The sequence below is a fragment of the Trypanosoma cruzi genome, genomic scaffold, assembly GCF_000209065.1.
Source record: "Trypanosoma cruzi strain CL Brener 1047053516473 genomic scaffold, whole genome shotgun sequence".
Taxonomy (NCBI): domain Eukaryota; phylum Euglenozoa; class Kinetoplastea; order Trypanosomatida; family Trypanosomatidae; genus Trypanosoma; species Trypanosoma cruzi.
Window position 1 is genome coordinate 132282 of NW_001849521.1, and position 15429 is coordinate 147710.

Genomic DNA, 15429 nt, shown 5'->3' on the forward strand with positions numbered 1-15429 from the left:
TTATTCCTGGTTTAAAACTGTAGCTTTTCCTTTTTTTTTTGTCGTTTTTAAATTGCGATTTGGGGTAGGTGGTAAAGCACTTTGTTTTAATTCTCTCTCTTTTTCTCTGTTTCTCTCTTGCTTGTTTTTTTTTTTTTTTTTTTTTTTGCTTCTCCCACAAGCTCTCGGTAGAGTAGTAGGTTTTTTTTTTTTTTTTTTTTTTTTTTTTTTTTTTGAGATATTTCTTGCAATGGTGAGTGACGTCAGCACGAATTGGCTCCAGTTGTTGCTCAAGGAACTCCGACGCATTGCTGCCCAGCTGCAGGCCAAGCCATTAAGTGTACAGGATCAGACGGAATATGCGGCAGCAGTGCAATTTATTGAGCTGCGGGTGCCGGTGCTTGGAAACGATGAGTGGAAGGCGTTGGTGTCGAGCGGCGCCGTCTCGGAGGTGTTTGAGTTTGCGGTGGGGAGCGTCTTAGAGGATCCGCTCTCGTGCATCGCCGTCCAGTCATGGGCGGGCGCCATGGATGCTCTTTTGGTGCGGACGAAACCTTCTGTCAGCGCCGCCCACCACATCCCACAGCTGTGGGACGCGGCGAGGCGGTTAGCGAAGGATCGTAGCGGCAACAACGTCATACTTCATGCTGCACTGAAACTGCTACGGGTTTTTCTCCATCGGTCTCCAGTAAATATTGACTGCACACCGCGGTACCATCTTCCCCACCCTGTCAAGACAGTAAGTGTCGCTCCGCGGTTGGCTGCCCTGGAGCTAGTTCCATATATCATTCTACAGCCTTATAAATGCGCTCAACAACAACAACAACAACAACAACAATATCCACAAGAGGAGCGAACGGGCAGCCCCACACCATTAAATTCGCTTCCAAGGCGGCTGGTTTTGGCGGCACCTTGGGTAGATTACTTACGCAAGGCGGTGGGTTGCTCTATTCCTGTAGTACGAGAAAAGGCACTGGAAAGCATATTTGTCCTGCTAAAGGAGGGCGTTGTGCTGGATACGGTTCAATTCAACGTCATTCTTGACATGATGCTCCGTCTTGCCGAATCAGAGGAAATATCTTCCAAGATTGAAAATGTTTTGGGTACCGTCATTGGGTTTTTGTTGAATACCGCACAGCACGGAAGTGATTGGACACACTTTGCCGCAACAAATGCTGCTGACGCTGGAGATATGATCAGGCGTATATTTCACCCTCGTGCGATGACGCATGCGACACAACGTGTCCTTTCAGTGGCAATTGGGGAACTTTTAGTTCAGACCGTCTCATCAGAGTGGATGGAGAATGCTGTAGCCCGTATTTTTGAGCTGTTGCAACCAACCCCGTATGATGACCGCATGTACATGCCAACCATTGTCTCTCGGGCTGTGTTACTGTGGGCGTCGCGTATGGGTTCCGACATGTTCCGCGGTTCCCTTGTGGAGATTCTCGTACGTTTTCTCGATGCATCATGTACGAAGAGTGTTACACATACTGCCTTGTTGTGTTTGACGGGCGTCGTTCGCATGATTGTTGCAACTAGTGACTTTGCCACCGTGCTTTGGGCACAACTTTTGCAGATACCAGTGCGGCACCCATCCCTCATGCAAGTGACAAGCGAAGCCATGGCGTGTCTTGCGCATCAAAACGAAGTTTGTGGTCGGGCGTTGCTGCGGCGGTTATACACCGCAAGTACTGAAATTGAAACTGATAAACCACTCCCAACATCCGTCGCGCTGCACGCAAAAGCACTCCTTGCCATGCCAGCCGAGTTTTTGCAGCGGCCATGCGTATTGGAGACCCTTCGTGCCCTTTTTGCATCTTTTAGTATTGGCATTACACCTCCGAAGGTGGAGGTGATTTTTTTTAGACGTGTTGAGTACTTTAATCGAATTGCGCTTCTGCTACTCAAACATCAGCGTGATCAGTTGTCTCCCGCAACTGTCACGAATCTCAAGATGTCCGTGCGGGTTTTTTTAAGTCTTCTTGTTAATAATCCTTCTGGTACATCACTTTATGCGCGTGCTGCGAGTTCCGCATGCGCCGTACTTGCAGAAGTTGGTGCGTCCGACATTGAGCTGAAGCTTGTATTCGCGTTGTTAGATACGCTTGAGGCGGCCGGTTTCTCATCACAGCAGTCAGTGTGGTCTGCGGCGTATGCGCTGTTTACTGGTACGCCCTGGTTGGTCTGCTCAGATGGCATGGGTAAGCGTGGCATCTTGGCAAAAGCACTTGCGGATGTGTCTGATGCCAACCGCGACGGTGTACCTTGTGCAGCAGAAGAACAAGGCGAAATTAGTGACATGGGGGGGACACGACTTGTAGGTGTGGCAGAGGAATGCCTTGATGACTATCAACGTCTTTTGCCGAATATGACGCAAAAGCCGCAGGCAGTTGCCACGTGGCGTGCGGTTTCACTGATTGTTGGTGGTTGCACGGAGAGGGCGGGGGAGGAATGTGTGCAGCGTGTGTTTGTTAGCCTGCGGGAGTGGTGCGCTGCCGCCGAGGCGGACCCGGTAGTGACGGCGTGGAACGTTCTGTGCTGCCTCAACGGCATTTTCGCGCGGTGTGACAGTGAACACGAATGGGTGAAGACATCAGCGATGGAATGGTTTACGTTTGTGGAAAGACACTGGCTGTCATCGAGTGTATGGGCAGTGCGGCGTGCAGCAACACAGTTGTTGGCACGTCTGGCGGTAATTACAAGACAACTTGACGACTTCACTTCCGTCGTCGTGAAAAACTTCAACGACGGCGAGGATGCCTACCGCCTCAGCGGTGTCCTACTCGCTCTGGGCGAGATGCACGGGACCGGAAGCAGTGCCACCGCATCCATGGCGATCTCTTTTGTACTGCGTGTGTTGAGGCAACACGGTGTGAGTGGCGGCATGACAGTTGCGGCTGCCGCATTGGTGGCAATGGTACGCATGACGCCACGACACTCGCAACTCATCAATTCCGTCTTACCGGCCGCTTTGGTGGCACAACTCCTTTTGCCTGCCATGACAACAATAGTTGACCCATTCGTCTTTGTTCTTTTACTCGAGCTGTTTTTGATTTTATTACCGCATGAGCAGGCGATGGTGAACAAAGGTGTGAATGTCTGCGTCCGGGGCGTGATACAAATTCTATTCTCCTCTCGAGCACTCCATGATGAAGTCACCAGTGCCGTGCTGAACACGGTGCGTCTCGCTGTGAATGATCCAAAACATACACCGACGGATGCGATGGCAAATGTATCTGCTTCTTTTCTGACTGCTTTAAATTCCCTCGCCCTTAAAAAGGAGATGTTGGGGCTTTTGGAAGGCAATGGTCGCTTTAACGACTCCGTTTCCCGAGCAGCAGCAGAGATGCTTGGGGTTTGCTGCAGTGTTGTTAGTACGGTGGATTTTTTTCGTGCTTCACTTTTGAGAATTGCACAAATGTTGGATGCGGCGGTTTCTACGGAAACTCGTAATGCATGGATAAATGTGGCTCGTATTATCCTGCAAAACTCCGACCGGAAGCACTTAAGCGTATTTCTGGAGGAAATGGAGCTCATTATGCGAGGGAAGCCAGCGCAGCTTTGTGGTGGAGAGTGCACCAGGCATGAGCCGCTAATGAATAGCAACCACGAGGAGGAAATGGGGGAGTTGTCGTCAGCGAAGAAAACGAACATGAATGGAAAGAGGGACGACGACGAGAAGCAGGTGCAAATGGTGGCAAGTGAAGTGGGGTCCAAACTGGCGGTCTTGTCAATGATGACTGAAATGATGCGGCAGCCAGATCTATACGTGAATTTGGAGGGCGATGCTCTTGTGCGCTACCTGAATTTGCTTTTTTGGTCCGTTTCGCTTGCGGAAGTGGAGCCTCTTTTTATACGGCCTGCAGTTAATGCCCTTCTCATCGTCGTGGAGAAATATGGTAACCGAGTAAAGGATATTTCAACACCGTTTTTGCTTCCCTGGCGTGTCATGTTAGTGAGCGGCATGCGGAGAGTTATCCAGAGCTCCGTCTTTTGTTGCGAAGAGAGTTGTCTGCTCGCAGAGAGTTTTATCAACTGCAATTTGGCAGATGACAATAGTGTACGCCGTGTAGTTTTAGCTTTGATGACACTATTAGAAACACTGGAGAGATGTGATGCGGACTACGAGGCCATTGTTCACGGCGGATGTGGGCGTGTTGTCTTGGCGCTTTCGGCTTGCCGCACACGAGCGGCAGCGGCAGGTTGGTTGCAGGCAGAAGAGGCTGCATTGGAGGCCCTTGCGTCATTGAGTGGGCAGGCGGCTGTGGCTTTAATAAGCAACCAGTTGGTGGCATCCATGGCAATGGTGCACGGATTTGAACCGGCGTATGATATGAGTTTAACAACTCTAGATGAATGCACACACGCCGATCTTGCTGCCGTTCTTGGTGTTCTGGAGAATATGTGCTCCGCTGTGCAGGCGCTGGGCCCAACCGTCCGCCACGCGGCAGGATGCCTTTTGTGTTTGGTGATATGTACTCCAGGCGTAGCATTGCGTCCCTTACGAACCATTGTGCCCCTTCTATCCACAAAGCATCAGGAACTCATAGCAAGCACAGCGTTTGGGCTTCTCTTGCAGGAGGGTGATGAAGCGCTAAACGATGAGGATGCCACTTATTTGCTGGAGATTGCCGCGGCAACAACCTGTGAGAAGTCTGCGGCTGAAGTAGAAACGGTCTTGTTGGCGCTGGCAACTCATCATCGCCCCTGTGTAGGCTCTCTCGCCAGTCTACGCCTTGCCGTTGAGGCTTCTTGCAGCGTTGCCTGCATCAACACCGTTTTGCGTTCTTTTGACGTTGATGTTTTAGTCGTGGGTGACGAGCCCACACCGGCTACAAGGGCGTACATGCAGCACATTTCGGAGGAGAAGCGACGGGAGATGGCACTTGCGACTGCGTGTGGGTTTGTGCTTCTGCAACTTATTAATTTGGCGGACGAGCAGCAGCAGCCGTTGTTTGTGGGATCGCGTGTTATGGAGGCCGCATTATCACGCCTTATGGAGGCTCTGGCCCGAAGCGCTGACCCGTTGGCGTTGCTGCAGCGCGTGTTTCCCAAAATGCATCAAGACGTGCGTCTGTGCAGCATTATTTTTACTGCGTGTTCCTCGGCGCATCAGCCCGAGCTGCGGCGGCAGTGGTCGCCATGCGTACAGCACGCACTGCTGTGCATCATTCACAAGGAAATGCTCCTCCAAGAGAAGCACAGTTCGCTGGTGCTGGAACGCGTCCGTCTCTTCATTCGCGCCCTGCTGATATTGGAGGCAGAATCATCTTTTTACGTTGACGCGACAGACACGATGTTTTCCCTCTACCCCGATGCCTGCGCCGCGCTGACGCAGCAGTTGATGCGCCATCATGTGTGCGAGTTGAAGTCTGTCATTCAATCACTTTGCAGCGAGAAGGCTGCGACGTTGCGTCGACTCATGCAACTGCAGGGTTTTGGGGAAACACCGCACGAGTCGTCCCTAAAGATGGAGGGAGGGTCGCAGCACAACCACACGGCGACAGCAGTTCCGCAACGTCTTACCATAAATCTGTCGTCGTACACATGACCGCGTGACAACTGCCGCAGCCGCATGCACTCGCCGCAAAGGGAATGAAAAAAAGAAAAGAAGAAAGCATAACTGCTGGTAGAGGAAAACGAGTCGAAAAACTGCGTGCCAACCAGCTTTTTTGTGACGATTTTTGTGTGATTGTGCATGAGGGGAGGGGGGAAACTCTCTTCATTTTATTATTATTATTATTATTATTATATATATTTTTACTCACCTTTTTCCTCCTGTTTATTTTCTCTGGTTTTCCCCCTCCCCCGCCTTCTTTTTAGTCCTGTTCGCATTTGCGACACCAGTGCCAGTCCACACAGCCAGTAAAGGAAGGAAAGGGTGTGTGTGTGAGGAGTATCGTTTGCTTCGGGGGAGTGGAAGTATCCTTTTTTCTCTTTGTGAGCGAGAGTAAGAGAGAGAGAAAGAGGGTTGCTTTTTTTTGCAACACTTACACACACACACACTGGTGTCACCACCGCCTCGTTGGGGAAAAGAGAAGATATAGAAAAGGTGCGTCGTCCAGTGATGCTTCCAGCTGCCACCCGTGAAGGTCCAGTGCGGTGGAATACGCTGCTGCACGACTTGTTGCACGACGTCGGATTGACCCCCACTCCCGCTGTGGTGACATCACTTAACGCCCTCACGTCGTATGCGGCATCCCCACTCACTCTCTACAGCGATCCCGTCACGGGATCCCGCGCTGTGAAGTTGCATAGCTCTCTCTTGCTCTCCCTACACACGACAACATCCTCGTGGCCAACTGAGCTGGTGGAAAAACTTGCATTACCTTCTGTCCATATAGGGGATCGCAACGTTTCCGTGAGTGGTCCAGCGATGGAGATGTTTGTTCTTTTTTACAACGCTGCTGTAACGAACTGTAATGCGGGCATTGCATTCATGGAGCGCGTGCATGCCCATTACGCCCGCAGTTTGACGCCCAGCTCCTGTCCGAGCGTTTCCCTCAACGGGGACACCAGAGCCGCGTTTAAGAGTTTTCAACTAGGGGCTGAAATTGCGACGTACGGAGAGCAAGCGCTGGCGGAGGAATCGGACAAACTGCTTTCAGCGACTGACTGTTACCTCGTTCAGACGCACTTTGATTTTCGTACTCTCCGCGAGATGGCAGAATTATGTATGGCTGTTGCAAAGTACGTGCACGCCGCCACCTCCGGTAATTTCTCAGAGAAACACGACTCACTTGCGAAGCTCGCCCACAAGGCATACACGGTGAGGCTTCCCTCGGCCTACACCTCGGAGTCTCTTCGTTTCCTGCCGGCGTTGCTTCTTGCGGCGTACCACCGTCACCGGGCAGAGCACTACAACAAAGCAGCGAAGGTTCCGGACATGTCACTTGTTCTTGGACACATTACGTATGCCAGAAAAATTGTCAACAACGTGGAGCTGGAGTTTATGAACAGCATTGCGTCATCATCGTCCTTCAATAAAAATATGAGGCAGAGCGGTGGCTGGCAGCTGCTCGGACGTTTGAGTGCTACTTTTTTAGGTGCTCGAGCGTCCAAGAACGATGCTGAAATGGATGATGACAGCTCGCCAGAGCAGTCCTTTAGAAAACTTGCGGAGATGCTAGAGGGGTCGGATCTGCTGAGGGTCTTTCCACTTGCCCACATTCTCCTTCGCGAAATCGCCGCGCTCTATGAGAAGTACCAACATGAGAACAGTGTTGTGTACTACATGCGACCGGCGAAAGAGAAGGACGTGATCGCCGATGCGCCCGAAATAGAGCCCTTGGACCGCACCGCCACTCCTTCCAATTTTGTACCCCTGGCCATTCAACTTTCAGCAGACGTGACAAAATTTGACGAGCTACCTGCAGTGGAAAAGTTGCGGGAAATGTTACAGCAACGGGAGGCAGCCCGCGAGATGCGGGAAGGGGTGCAGAAGCAAATTGAGGAGGTACAAGAGCTTGTTCATAAAATGGAATTGGCGTTGGTGTTGCCGCCGAATCTGGAATCAGATTTAGCTCGTCTCGAGGGGCTGTTGTATAAGAAAAAAGGGATCATTGTGACGCTTGACGAACGGTTTGAAGAAGCATACGAGTCTGTCTCACGTGCCCTGCGGCGGTACGAGAATGCAAATGAAGATTTGTCTCGTGCCAAGGGTGAGTACTCTGGCAAGAACGTCTCTGGTGTGGGGGATAGCACCTTGCTGAATCAGCGTGAACGAGCCTGGCGCAGGAAGGCAGATGCCGTACGCGCTGCGTTCGTGAAGGAGCTGCCATTTTTTGGTGATGTGGCGTTGCGGGAGACCCTGTTGCTTCCTGGTGGAACGGGGCTGCGTTTGTGCATAACACAAGCAAAACTCGCTGTGGCAAGGGCGAAGGAAACGCTTGCGTGGGACGCCACTCCCAGTGATGCCTGCGCTGTTCACTTGGCAGAGCTGAAAGAAGTGAGGAAAGAATCTGTCGCTGCGCTCGAGCAGATGGTCCCGCTCTGCACAGAGAGTCGCTGGGAGCGTGTTTCTCGCGCGCTATCCGATGCGGCGGAGGTCATCACCGCGGCAGAGGAATTTGTGGAGACGACGGAGAATGAGGTACGGATGGCTGAGACGTTGAAGAGCCGCGCCGTCCCTGCAGCCCAGCGCCTCCCGCAAGGTGCATGCGTCTTCTCCCAAGGGTTGCGACAGCAGCAGCAGATGCACAGCAATTCACCGCCAATGCGGGCGGGAGGGCGCGTCAAGCGTGGTTTACCGCCGGAGCTGCAGAGCGACGAGGAGGAGGGAAACGAAGAAAAAGAGAGTGGGAGAAAATCAGCTGAGTTGCCAACGCCGCCGCGACAAAGAAGAGCCGAACAGCGCCGAAAGGTGAGCAGAAAAACAGAACGGCAGACGGAGGATGAGGATGAGGACCGCTCGCCTCCTTTGCTGCCGAGGACGGGAAAAGGAACAGCGCACAATGCGAATGCAACTGAATCGGCCGGTGGCAAGGAGGAGATAAGAGTCCCCGAGGCGATTGCTTCTGCATCGCTTCTTCAGCGCCTTCGGCGTCGACAACAGGAATTGGAAGGGGAGGAGTAGAAAAAATAGAAGGATATTGTTTAGAGGGAAAAGGAATTCCAACAAAAACGGCGGCGCTATTGGCCGTCGATAAGAAGAGGAGGACGGTTAGCTCACGTCTTCCCCACCGCCTGCAATAAAGTGTGTAAGAGGGGAGAAGAGGAACAGAGAGATGTTGTCTAAGGACAGAAAGAGAGAGGAAGGGGAGGAATTGGTAAAAAAAAAGAAAAGGGGAATAAATGGGTGTTTTTGTAGATAATAAGAAAAATTTAGTCGTTCCTCTTTACCTCCTTTGTTGTTGTTGTTGTTGTTGTTTTTTCCTGTCTGTGCTGTGTTCTTATTGTTGCCTTCTCTAGTGGTGATAAGGGGAACAGCAGGAAGTAGCACGATCAGGGGAGGCGAATAGGCGCCGTTTCAAAACGAGGCCGGAAGCTCGTTATGGTACTGCAGCATCTCGATCTCCTGCGACGCAAACGTATCGTGCTTGCCTCTGCTTCGCCGCGCCGACGGGAGATAATTGCAGGGGTTGGCCTGCACCACATCGAGGTGTGTGCATCTGGCTTTGCGGAGGATTTGTCCAAGGATGAATTTACCTGCGGCGGTGACTATGCATTGCGCACCGCCCGACGGAAGGCGGAAGAAGTCGTGCGTCAACTACAGCGGCAGCAGCAGCAACAGGAACTCGGCGGAAGGGATGAGAAGGGAAATGCTTCTGAAAGTCCGTCGCCGTTCGATATTCTCATCGCAGCGGATACGGTGGTCACAATGCCGGCGCCACACGGTGGGGTTGTCATCATTGAAAAGCCTGCCACAGCGGATGAGGCGGCGGCGATGTTGCGTCTTTTCTCTGGTACTCAACACGAAGTGTGGAGTGGTGTTGTGCTGACGGTGCGTGACGAGGAGAGCAGAAGCAGCATTGGTGGGGACGGGAGTGATAGACTTTGCTGGCGTGAGATAAAGGTGCGCACGACAGTTAAATTTGCACCGTTGGTCGAGGAGGAGATTGCCGCGTATACTTCAGAACGCTGCAATTGGGAGGGGAAGGCTGGCGGCTACGGAATTCAGGACACCGCGGCGTGCCTCATTACCGCAATTGATGGCGATTACTACAATGTGATGGGGCTTCCGTTACAGGCAGTGTGCGCCGAGCTGGACCGACTCATACATGACGGCATTGTACGGTAACACGGGGGGACTGTTGTGCGATGAGTGGAGTAGCGCAGCAGGGAAGGAGGGATACGAAGAGGTGTGTGGGGGTGCCGAAACAAAAGACCGAACAAAATGGGATGTGAATTGGGCTCTGTGTGTCTGTGCGTGTGTGTAAAACCTTTCTCTTTGTCTTTAAAGGGAGTGGGAAGGGCCCAGTTTTATTTTTTATTTTTTTTTTGTTGTTGTTGTAGTTGCTACTGTTGCTTCCTTTGATTTCCCTTCCTCCGCCTTATCTGTCTCTCTTTCTTTCTCTCTCTCTCTCTGGTCGTTGCTCTTCTGACGACGGTTCTCACAGCACCCACCTGGCGAAAGGTTTTAAACGTTTGCTGGGAAATGGGTAACACGTGTGCGCCGCAAAAGGGGCCGCGCTTCAAGAACTTTGTAATAGCCGTTTACTCCGATGACCCACAGAACGGGCCTGTTAGAGAAGCGCTTGGCAAGCTGCAGAATTACATTGCGAGCAATCCGGAGCGCATCCCACGTGTCTGCCGCAAGATATCTAAGTTACTGACCATATACCTCAAGCGACAGAAGGTGCAGCGTGTTATGGTAGGGGTGCAGATGCTGCGGGATTTAATTGCGCATTTCGATGATGTTAGTGGATTTGTGCCGCACTGCATTAGCATTTGCTCCATGTTGTTTTCTTATTCCACAGTAGAGTACCGCATCGGTGCGGCGGATGTGCTGACCATCTTATGTTACAAACTTGCGGGTCGTGTGGATGGCGAGCACTCTTGTCGCCTTCTTGCGGACAGTAAAGGGAAACTACTTCCTGCACTGGAGACCATGTGTTTAGAGACAGTATCAAATGATGATGCTGCCACACTGCGGTGTCGTTATGCCGCAGTTGTGGCACTAGGGAACGTTATATTTTGTCTACATGGCGCCTTGGCGAACAATGTCAATTGCCACATAATGCCATTTTTGCGCAACCTTATGAATGCGATGCGCAGTGGGGACAAATCTGAATGGATAGAGCGTGAACCATTCACGGTGCTCCAACAGCACATCAAAAGTGGTCCATTCGACAGCGTTGCACTTCCGGCCGAACGGAAACAACGCGATATTGCGTGCATAAGTGCAGCGTCATGGGGTATTGGAGCAGTGGTTGGCTGCGTGTCAATTGCCGGAATCCATCAATTCTTGCAGCTTGTCTTGGAGTTCATTGTGTCTCATGACGGATGGTCGTTGCCGGGGTTTGCATTTATCACTTTTCGGTCTTTGGCACGGGCGTTGGAATGGCGGCCGCAGCAGCTTGGCTTCACGGTCTGCCAGTACTTATGCGAAACAGTCATTGCACCCCGAAAAAAGGAGGATGAGGCGGCAAATGTGCAGGAGGGCATCATTCGTGCTCTTATTGTTTGCACGAACGAGGTACGCATGACAGGTGGACGTCCGCAGGTGTTGTTCGAAGTAGTCCGAAAATGTATGAATAAAGGCAAGCGAACAGATGATTTCAACGAACTTCTCCTTCAGCTATTAATGACACTTATGTACACAACCCACAAGTGGCGAAATGCACCGCAGTTGCACCTTTTACTAGTCGGGCTTTTGGCCTGCGCGCAGGAGGCGATTTCAAATAATGCGGTATGGTCTCTGCGAGCTTTGGCTGTGGCTGCATCATATGTGCGCGCCGTTCCTTTGGTTGACCGCGGTGACATTGATCTCTCCGGCACCATCGAACCTTTCCTTGCGACACACAATGCGTTACAGGCCTATGCAGCACAGGTGCTAGTGGGTCTCATTGCGGGGACAATTCCATCGCAAGATGTGGACGTGGGCAGCAGCATTCCAGACGCAGAGACGGTGACGGCGGAAGCGCCACCCCCACTTGTGACGAACGAGCAGGACATGGCCGTCGCGGAAAATTGGGTTTGGTCGGTTCTTGCCAGCACGCAGCCCGTGACGCCGTCCTGTGTTATTGAGGTAGGGCGGGTGGTGGAGGCAGTGATGCAAGTCCGCGGCGCCTCCTCTTTGCCATTTGTTCTGTCTTTTGTGTCGCGGTTGCAGGCGTTTGTGAAAAATGAGAAAAAAACCTCTGAACTCCACATGGCGTGGGCGCATCTTTCGCTGGCGGTACTTGCGAACTGCGGGGCTATACTCACGCTGCCTCACCTTTTGCGGTACGTGGTGCATTTGTTTCAGCAGCGTCACCATGGCAATGAGTTGGCACGGCAGTTTGAATTGCGACTGACGGAGGAAAGTGTTGGACCGCTGCAACTCGCCAGAGGCGGCAACGCGGCGGACGAACTGCTGTGCGCACAGCCGGCGAACTGTCCACCGGTGACGGTTCTCATCGCCTTCGACACCGTTGCAGATATCATTGCTGAAGACGCCGACGCAGAGGTGTATACTGTGTTCCGCACCCAGCGCAAGGACGAGCTGAAGGCGGTGATATCAAGCGCATGTTTCAAGATGGATGCGGCTGACGCCAGCACACCGCCACTGACCCCTCGCGCCCGCGCACGAGCAAGGCGTCTCTTCAGCTTGGAACCCTTGGGCCCGTCGCGCAGTGTGAGCGCATCCATCACTGTTTTAGTGGTGGACGGTGGTGCAACCGCGGCAACTGCGACAGCAGGCGATGCTTCTGTGGCTGCAGCCTCTGTTTTTAAGCGGGAGTCTTTGATGGAGAAGTCAAAAAATTGCATTGCCGACCTCCTTGCGCGTCACGGTGTTGGCGCAACAACGCATCTTGTGCACGCGTCTGCTCGTGCCGCGACGCTTACAACCGCAATTGAGAAGAGGGAAAAGATAGGTGAGACGAAGAAAAAAGAAGAGGGGGGGAATCATGTGAGTGCGGATGCTGCAAAGGCCAGTGCTGCGTATTCTCAGAATTCATCGGGGGCGATTGATTCTTCGTGGAGGTCGCATGCTACCTCCAACTTCCCGTCGTCTTTTTCCAAGTTGGACCCACCAGTAGCTAATCATGCACTTTTTGCTGGCAGTGATGGCTTCTATGTAGAAGAGAGACTTAATGTTGAGGGCACCGATGCTGTAAAATCGCGTATTCATGTCCCAGGTGCCTTTGGCACGTACAGTGACATCCACAAAGGTGCAGGGAGAACATGCAATGGCCATGCTGTGCGAGAAAATGTTCTCGGCGCAGCATCGGGTGGGAACCGATCAGTAAGTAATTATGTTGATTTACTCTGAGGATGATGGGTTGGGTTGGAGTGGGGGTTGAGAGTGGGGAATGCGGAGGCGTGGCCGTCAGTTCCCTTCCTTTTCTGTGTGTTTATAAATATATATATATATATATGTGTGCGTATTGGTTCCAATATTTTGCCCTCTCGCCCTCTTACTGTGCTAAATGATACAGCCGTACCAGTTGCTTCCCCTCTCTTCTACTTTACTTTCTCGGCTGTTGCTGCTGCTGAGGTCACTGCACATTTGTTTCATGCGAAATATCTTTTTGCTTTCCCACTTTTTCCCCATACCCCCGTGTTGGCAACAGCGGGGGGAGGCAGAAGAGGGAGATTCCACAAACACGAAGAATCGAAAGATAAATGACGAGGGATTCCTGAATCGTCTTTGGCAAGAAAAGGGACGGCAGCTGCCACCTTCCTCTCTCCAGCTGCCTCTCACGCAAATGCGCATCTTATTTTGGGGTGTGTGGTGGGCGAGTCCAACTTTTCTTTTCCCTTTTTTTCCCCTCTTTTGCGGTTAAATAGGAAAGGTGTACACAAAGTCAACACCCCATGTCGAAAGGCACATCACCCGACCACTTAGTTGGTGAGACAAGCTTTATTGATATCTGCCCCACCGCCATCGAGGGGGAGGCGGCGGCCCTATTGTACCCCATTGACGATGACAGACAGATGCTGCGCTGTGCGCTGTCCATCTCAAACTATCGCGTTTTGATCTCCCCTGGGAAGAAAGGTAGCGCCGAGGATGAATTGGGTTTCTCGCTACCGCTACTATCGATTGCTTCATGGAATGTGCAGCGCAGAGCACTCAAAGCAACAACGCGTGCGGTATTTCAGTGGGGACGAGAGCAAACGGTTGCTGACCACGACACGGTAACGCGCGCAATGGACGAAACAACGCCACCGCCGCTTGCCCAAAGTAACTTCCCTTCAGCCGGGTACACGTTGAAGATTTCATCGAAGCACCTTTGGGAAGTGGAGGTTCTGTTGCAAGGAGAGCGCGTGGCCAACACAGTGAGAGACCTCTGGCGATACTTCCACACCACGCAACTCAAGGGCATGCCGGCTTTCCTACTCTACAGGGAGCGTTACGCCGCACTATGTGAAGATGCCGTTTGTGATAATGATGATATTCATGAAGAAAATCACAGGGAGGATAAAAAGAACAATAATAGCAGTAATGATGATGATAATAATAATAGGGATAAGAATAACGACGAATTGACCAATGGGGATGATGGTGGTCGTTGTGGTTTCGAGAACCACATAGACATGGTCGAGTTCGGCTGGAATCTGTTCGACGCCGACCGAGAGCTGGAGAGGCAGTTGTCATTGTACCCCGGTACTGCCGTGCCAAGTGTCAGCGATGTGTCCCGCGTCGGTATCAAGCGAGACTTGCGGCCATGGTTTCGTTTGACAAGTGTTAAGCAGTCAAAGAATAGCTACGGCAAGTCGCCAACTTATCCGTTCCGTGTGGTTGTCCCCAACGCGGCGAGTGACGAGCTGTTGGAAGACGTCATGGCGGCTCGCTCTCGAGCACGTTTCCCTGCCATTTCCTTTGTGCATCTTGGAAGCGGCGCGGTGCTTGCGCGATCCTCGCAGCCCTTGGCGAGGTCGCCGGCGCTGCGTCAGGACGGTGAGCTCTGTCGCATGTTTGCAAACAGCGGTTATCATGCCCACAACGCCGAACCAAGAAGCGAGCCTCCTGCTGTGGTACCTATCGTGCCAATCAGCACTCGACAGGCACCACCACCCTCCCTATTTGACACGGGATCGGAGGAACCTCCGGCACAGCGTTTCCCCGCTGCCACGCACCAGGACACAACGTCAACCACGCGATCTCAACGAACACTCTACGTCGTTGATTGCCGACCATCCAACGCGGCCCATGCGAATCTTGCCATGGGCGGGGGCTACGAGAGCGGTGCTACGCACGACTTCTGTGAGGTTAAGTTTCACGGCATTGAAAACATTCACAGTGTCTCCAAGTCCTTTTCGAAGTTGAAGGCCCTCATTCATCGGTTCAACGGAAAGCAACCGAAGGAGAATTTTCTTTCGCAGCTTCACGAGACAGGATGGCTCTATCACATTCAAAGGTTGTTAATTTGCTCCAACAAGATTGCGGATTCCCTGGACCTTGGGGACTCCTGCCTCGTGCACTGTACCGATGGATGGGATCGCACACCGCAATGCACCGCCACCGCAATGTTGCTGTTGGACCCATTCTATCGGACCATCGTCGGTTTTAGTGTACTAGTAGAAAAAGAATTTTGCTCATTTGGCCACAAGTTTGCCGAACGGTGTGGCCATCAGGTGCAGGGAGAAACCAGCTACACCTCCGATGCGGGTGTTTCCGGATCCGACACGGAGGCGCAGCAATCGAACACAAAGTTGCAGCCTTCTCCCATCTTTTTGCAATGGATGGACGTGGTGTTTCAGTTGGTGCGTCAATTTCCACGGCACTTTGAGTTCACCACGCGGCTACTGGAGTACCTCAGTGAGGAGGTGTACGCCTGCCTGCACGGAACATTTCTCTGC

The 15429-nt window shown here is 52.3% G+C and overlaps 5 protein-coding genes across 5 annotated transcripts, besides 14 other annotated features; all 5 read left to right on the top strand.

The window, feature by feature from the left end:
- Positions 1-7034: a sequence feature (heterozygous, Esmeraldo-like haplotype).
- Positions 125-147: a microsatellite.
- Positions 181-214: a microsatellite.
- Positions 230-5533, top strand: Tc00.1047053509819.10 (hypothetical protein, conserved; the record flags this gene model as incomplete). The annotated part of the gene is made up of 1 exon (XM_803206.1): positions 230-5533. One exon carries the CDS (start codon positions 230-232, stop codon positions 5531-5533), a length of 5304 nt encoding a protein of 1767 aa, XP_808299.1.
- Positions 791-817: a microsatellite.
- Positions 5710-5734: a microsatellite.
- Positions 6050-8557, top strand: Tc00.1047053509819.20 (hypothetical protein, conserved; the record flags this gene model as incomplete). The annotated part of the gene is made up of 1 exon (XM_803207.1): positions 6050-8557. The coding sequence occupies one exon, from the start codon at positions 6050-6052 to the stop codon at positions 8555-8557; it is 2508 nt and encodes an 835-aa protein (XP_808300.1).
- Positions 7035-7037: a sequence feature (areas merged during assembly that could not be assigned to a particular haplotype. This can correspond to areas where the two haplotypes were merged or to regions with more than two copies in the genome that were merged during assembly.).
- Positions 7038-7199: a sequence feature (areas merged during assembly that could not be assigned to a particular haplotype. This can correspond to areas where the two haplotypes were merged or to regions with more than two copies in the genome that were merged during assembly.).
- Positions 7200-7626: a sequence feature (haploid, non-Esmeraldo-like haplotype).
- Positions 7627-15429: a sequence feature (heterozygous, Esmeraldo-like haplotype).
- Positions 8829-8851: a microsatellite.
- Tc00.1047053509819.30 (septum formation inhibitor, Maf-like protein, putative) lies at positions 8975-9721 on the top strand (the record flags this gene model as incomplete). The annotated part of the gene is made up of 1 exon (XM_803208.1): positions 8975-9721. One exon carries the CDS (start codon positions 8975-8977, stop codon positions 9719-9721), a length of 747 nt encoding a protein of 248 aa, XP_808301.1.
- Positions 9902-9923: a sequence feature (AT_rich).
- Positions 9978-10008: a microsatellite.
- Tc00.1047053509819.40 (hypothetical protein, conserved) lies at positions 10079-12898 on the top strand (the record flags this gene model as incomplete). The annotated part of the gene is made up of 1 exon (XM_803209.1): positions 10079-12898. The coding sequence occupies one exon, from the start codon at positions 10079-10081 to the stop codon at positions 12896-12898; it is 2820 nt and encodes a 939-aa protein (XP_808302.1).
- Positions 12980-13004: a sequence feature (AT_rich).
- Positions 13444-15429, top strand: Tc00.1047053509819.49 (zinc-binding phosphatase, putative; the record flags this gene model as incomplete). Its single annotated transcript, XM_803210.1, has 1 exon — positions 13444-15429. A coding segment is annotated over one exon (1986 nt), but the record flags the coding sequence as incomplete, so codon positions are not given.
- Positions 14048-14105: a microsatellite.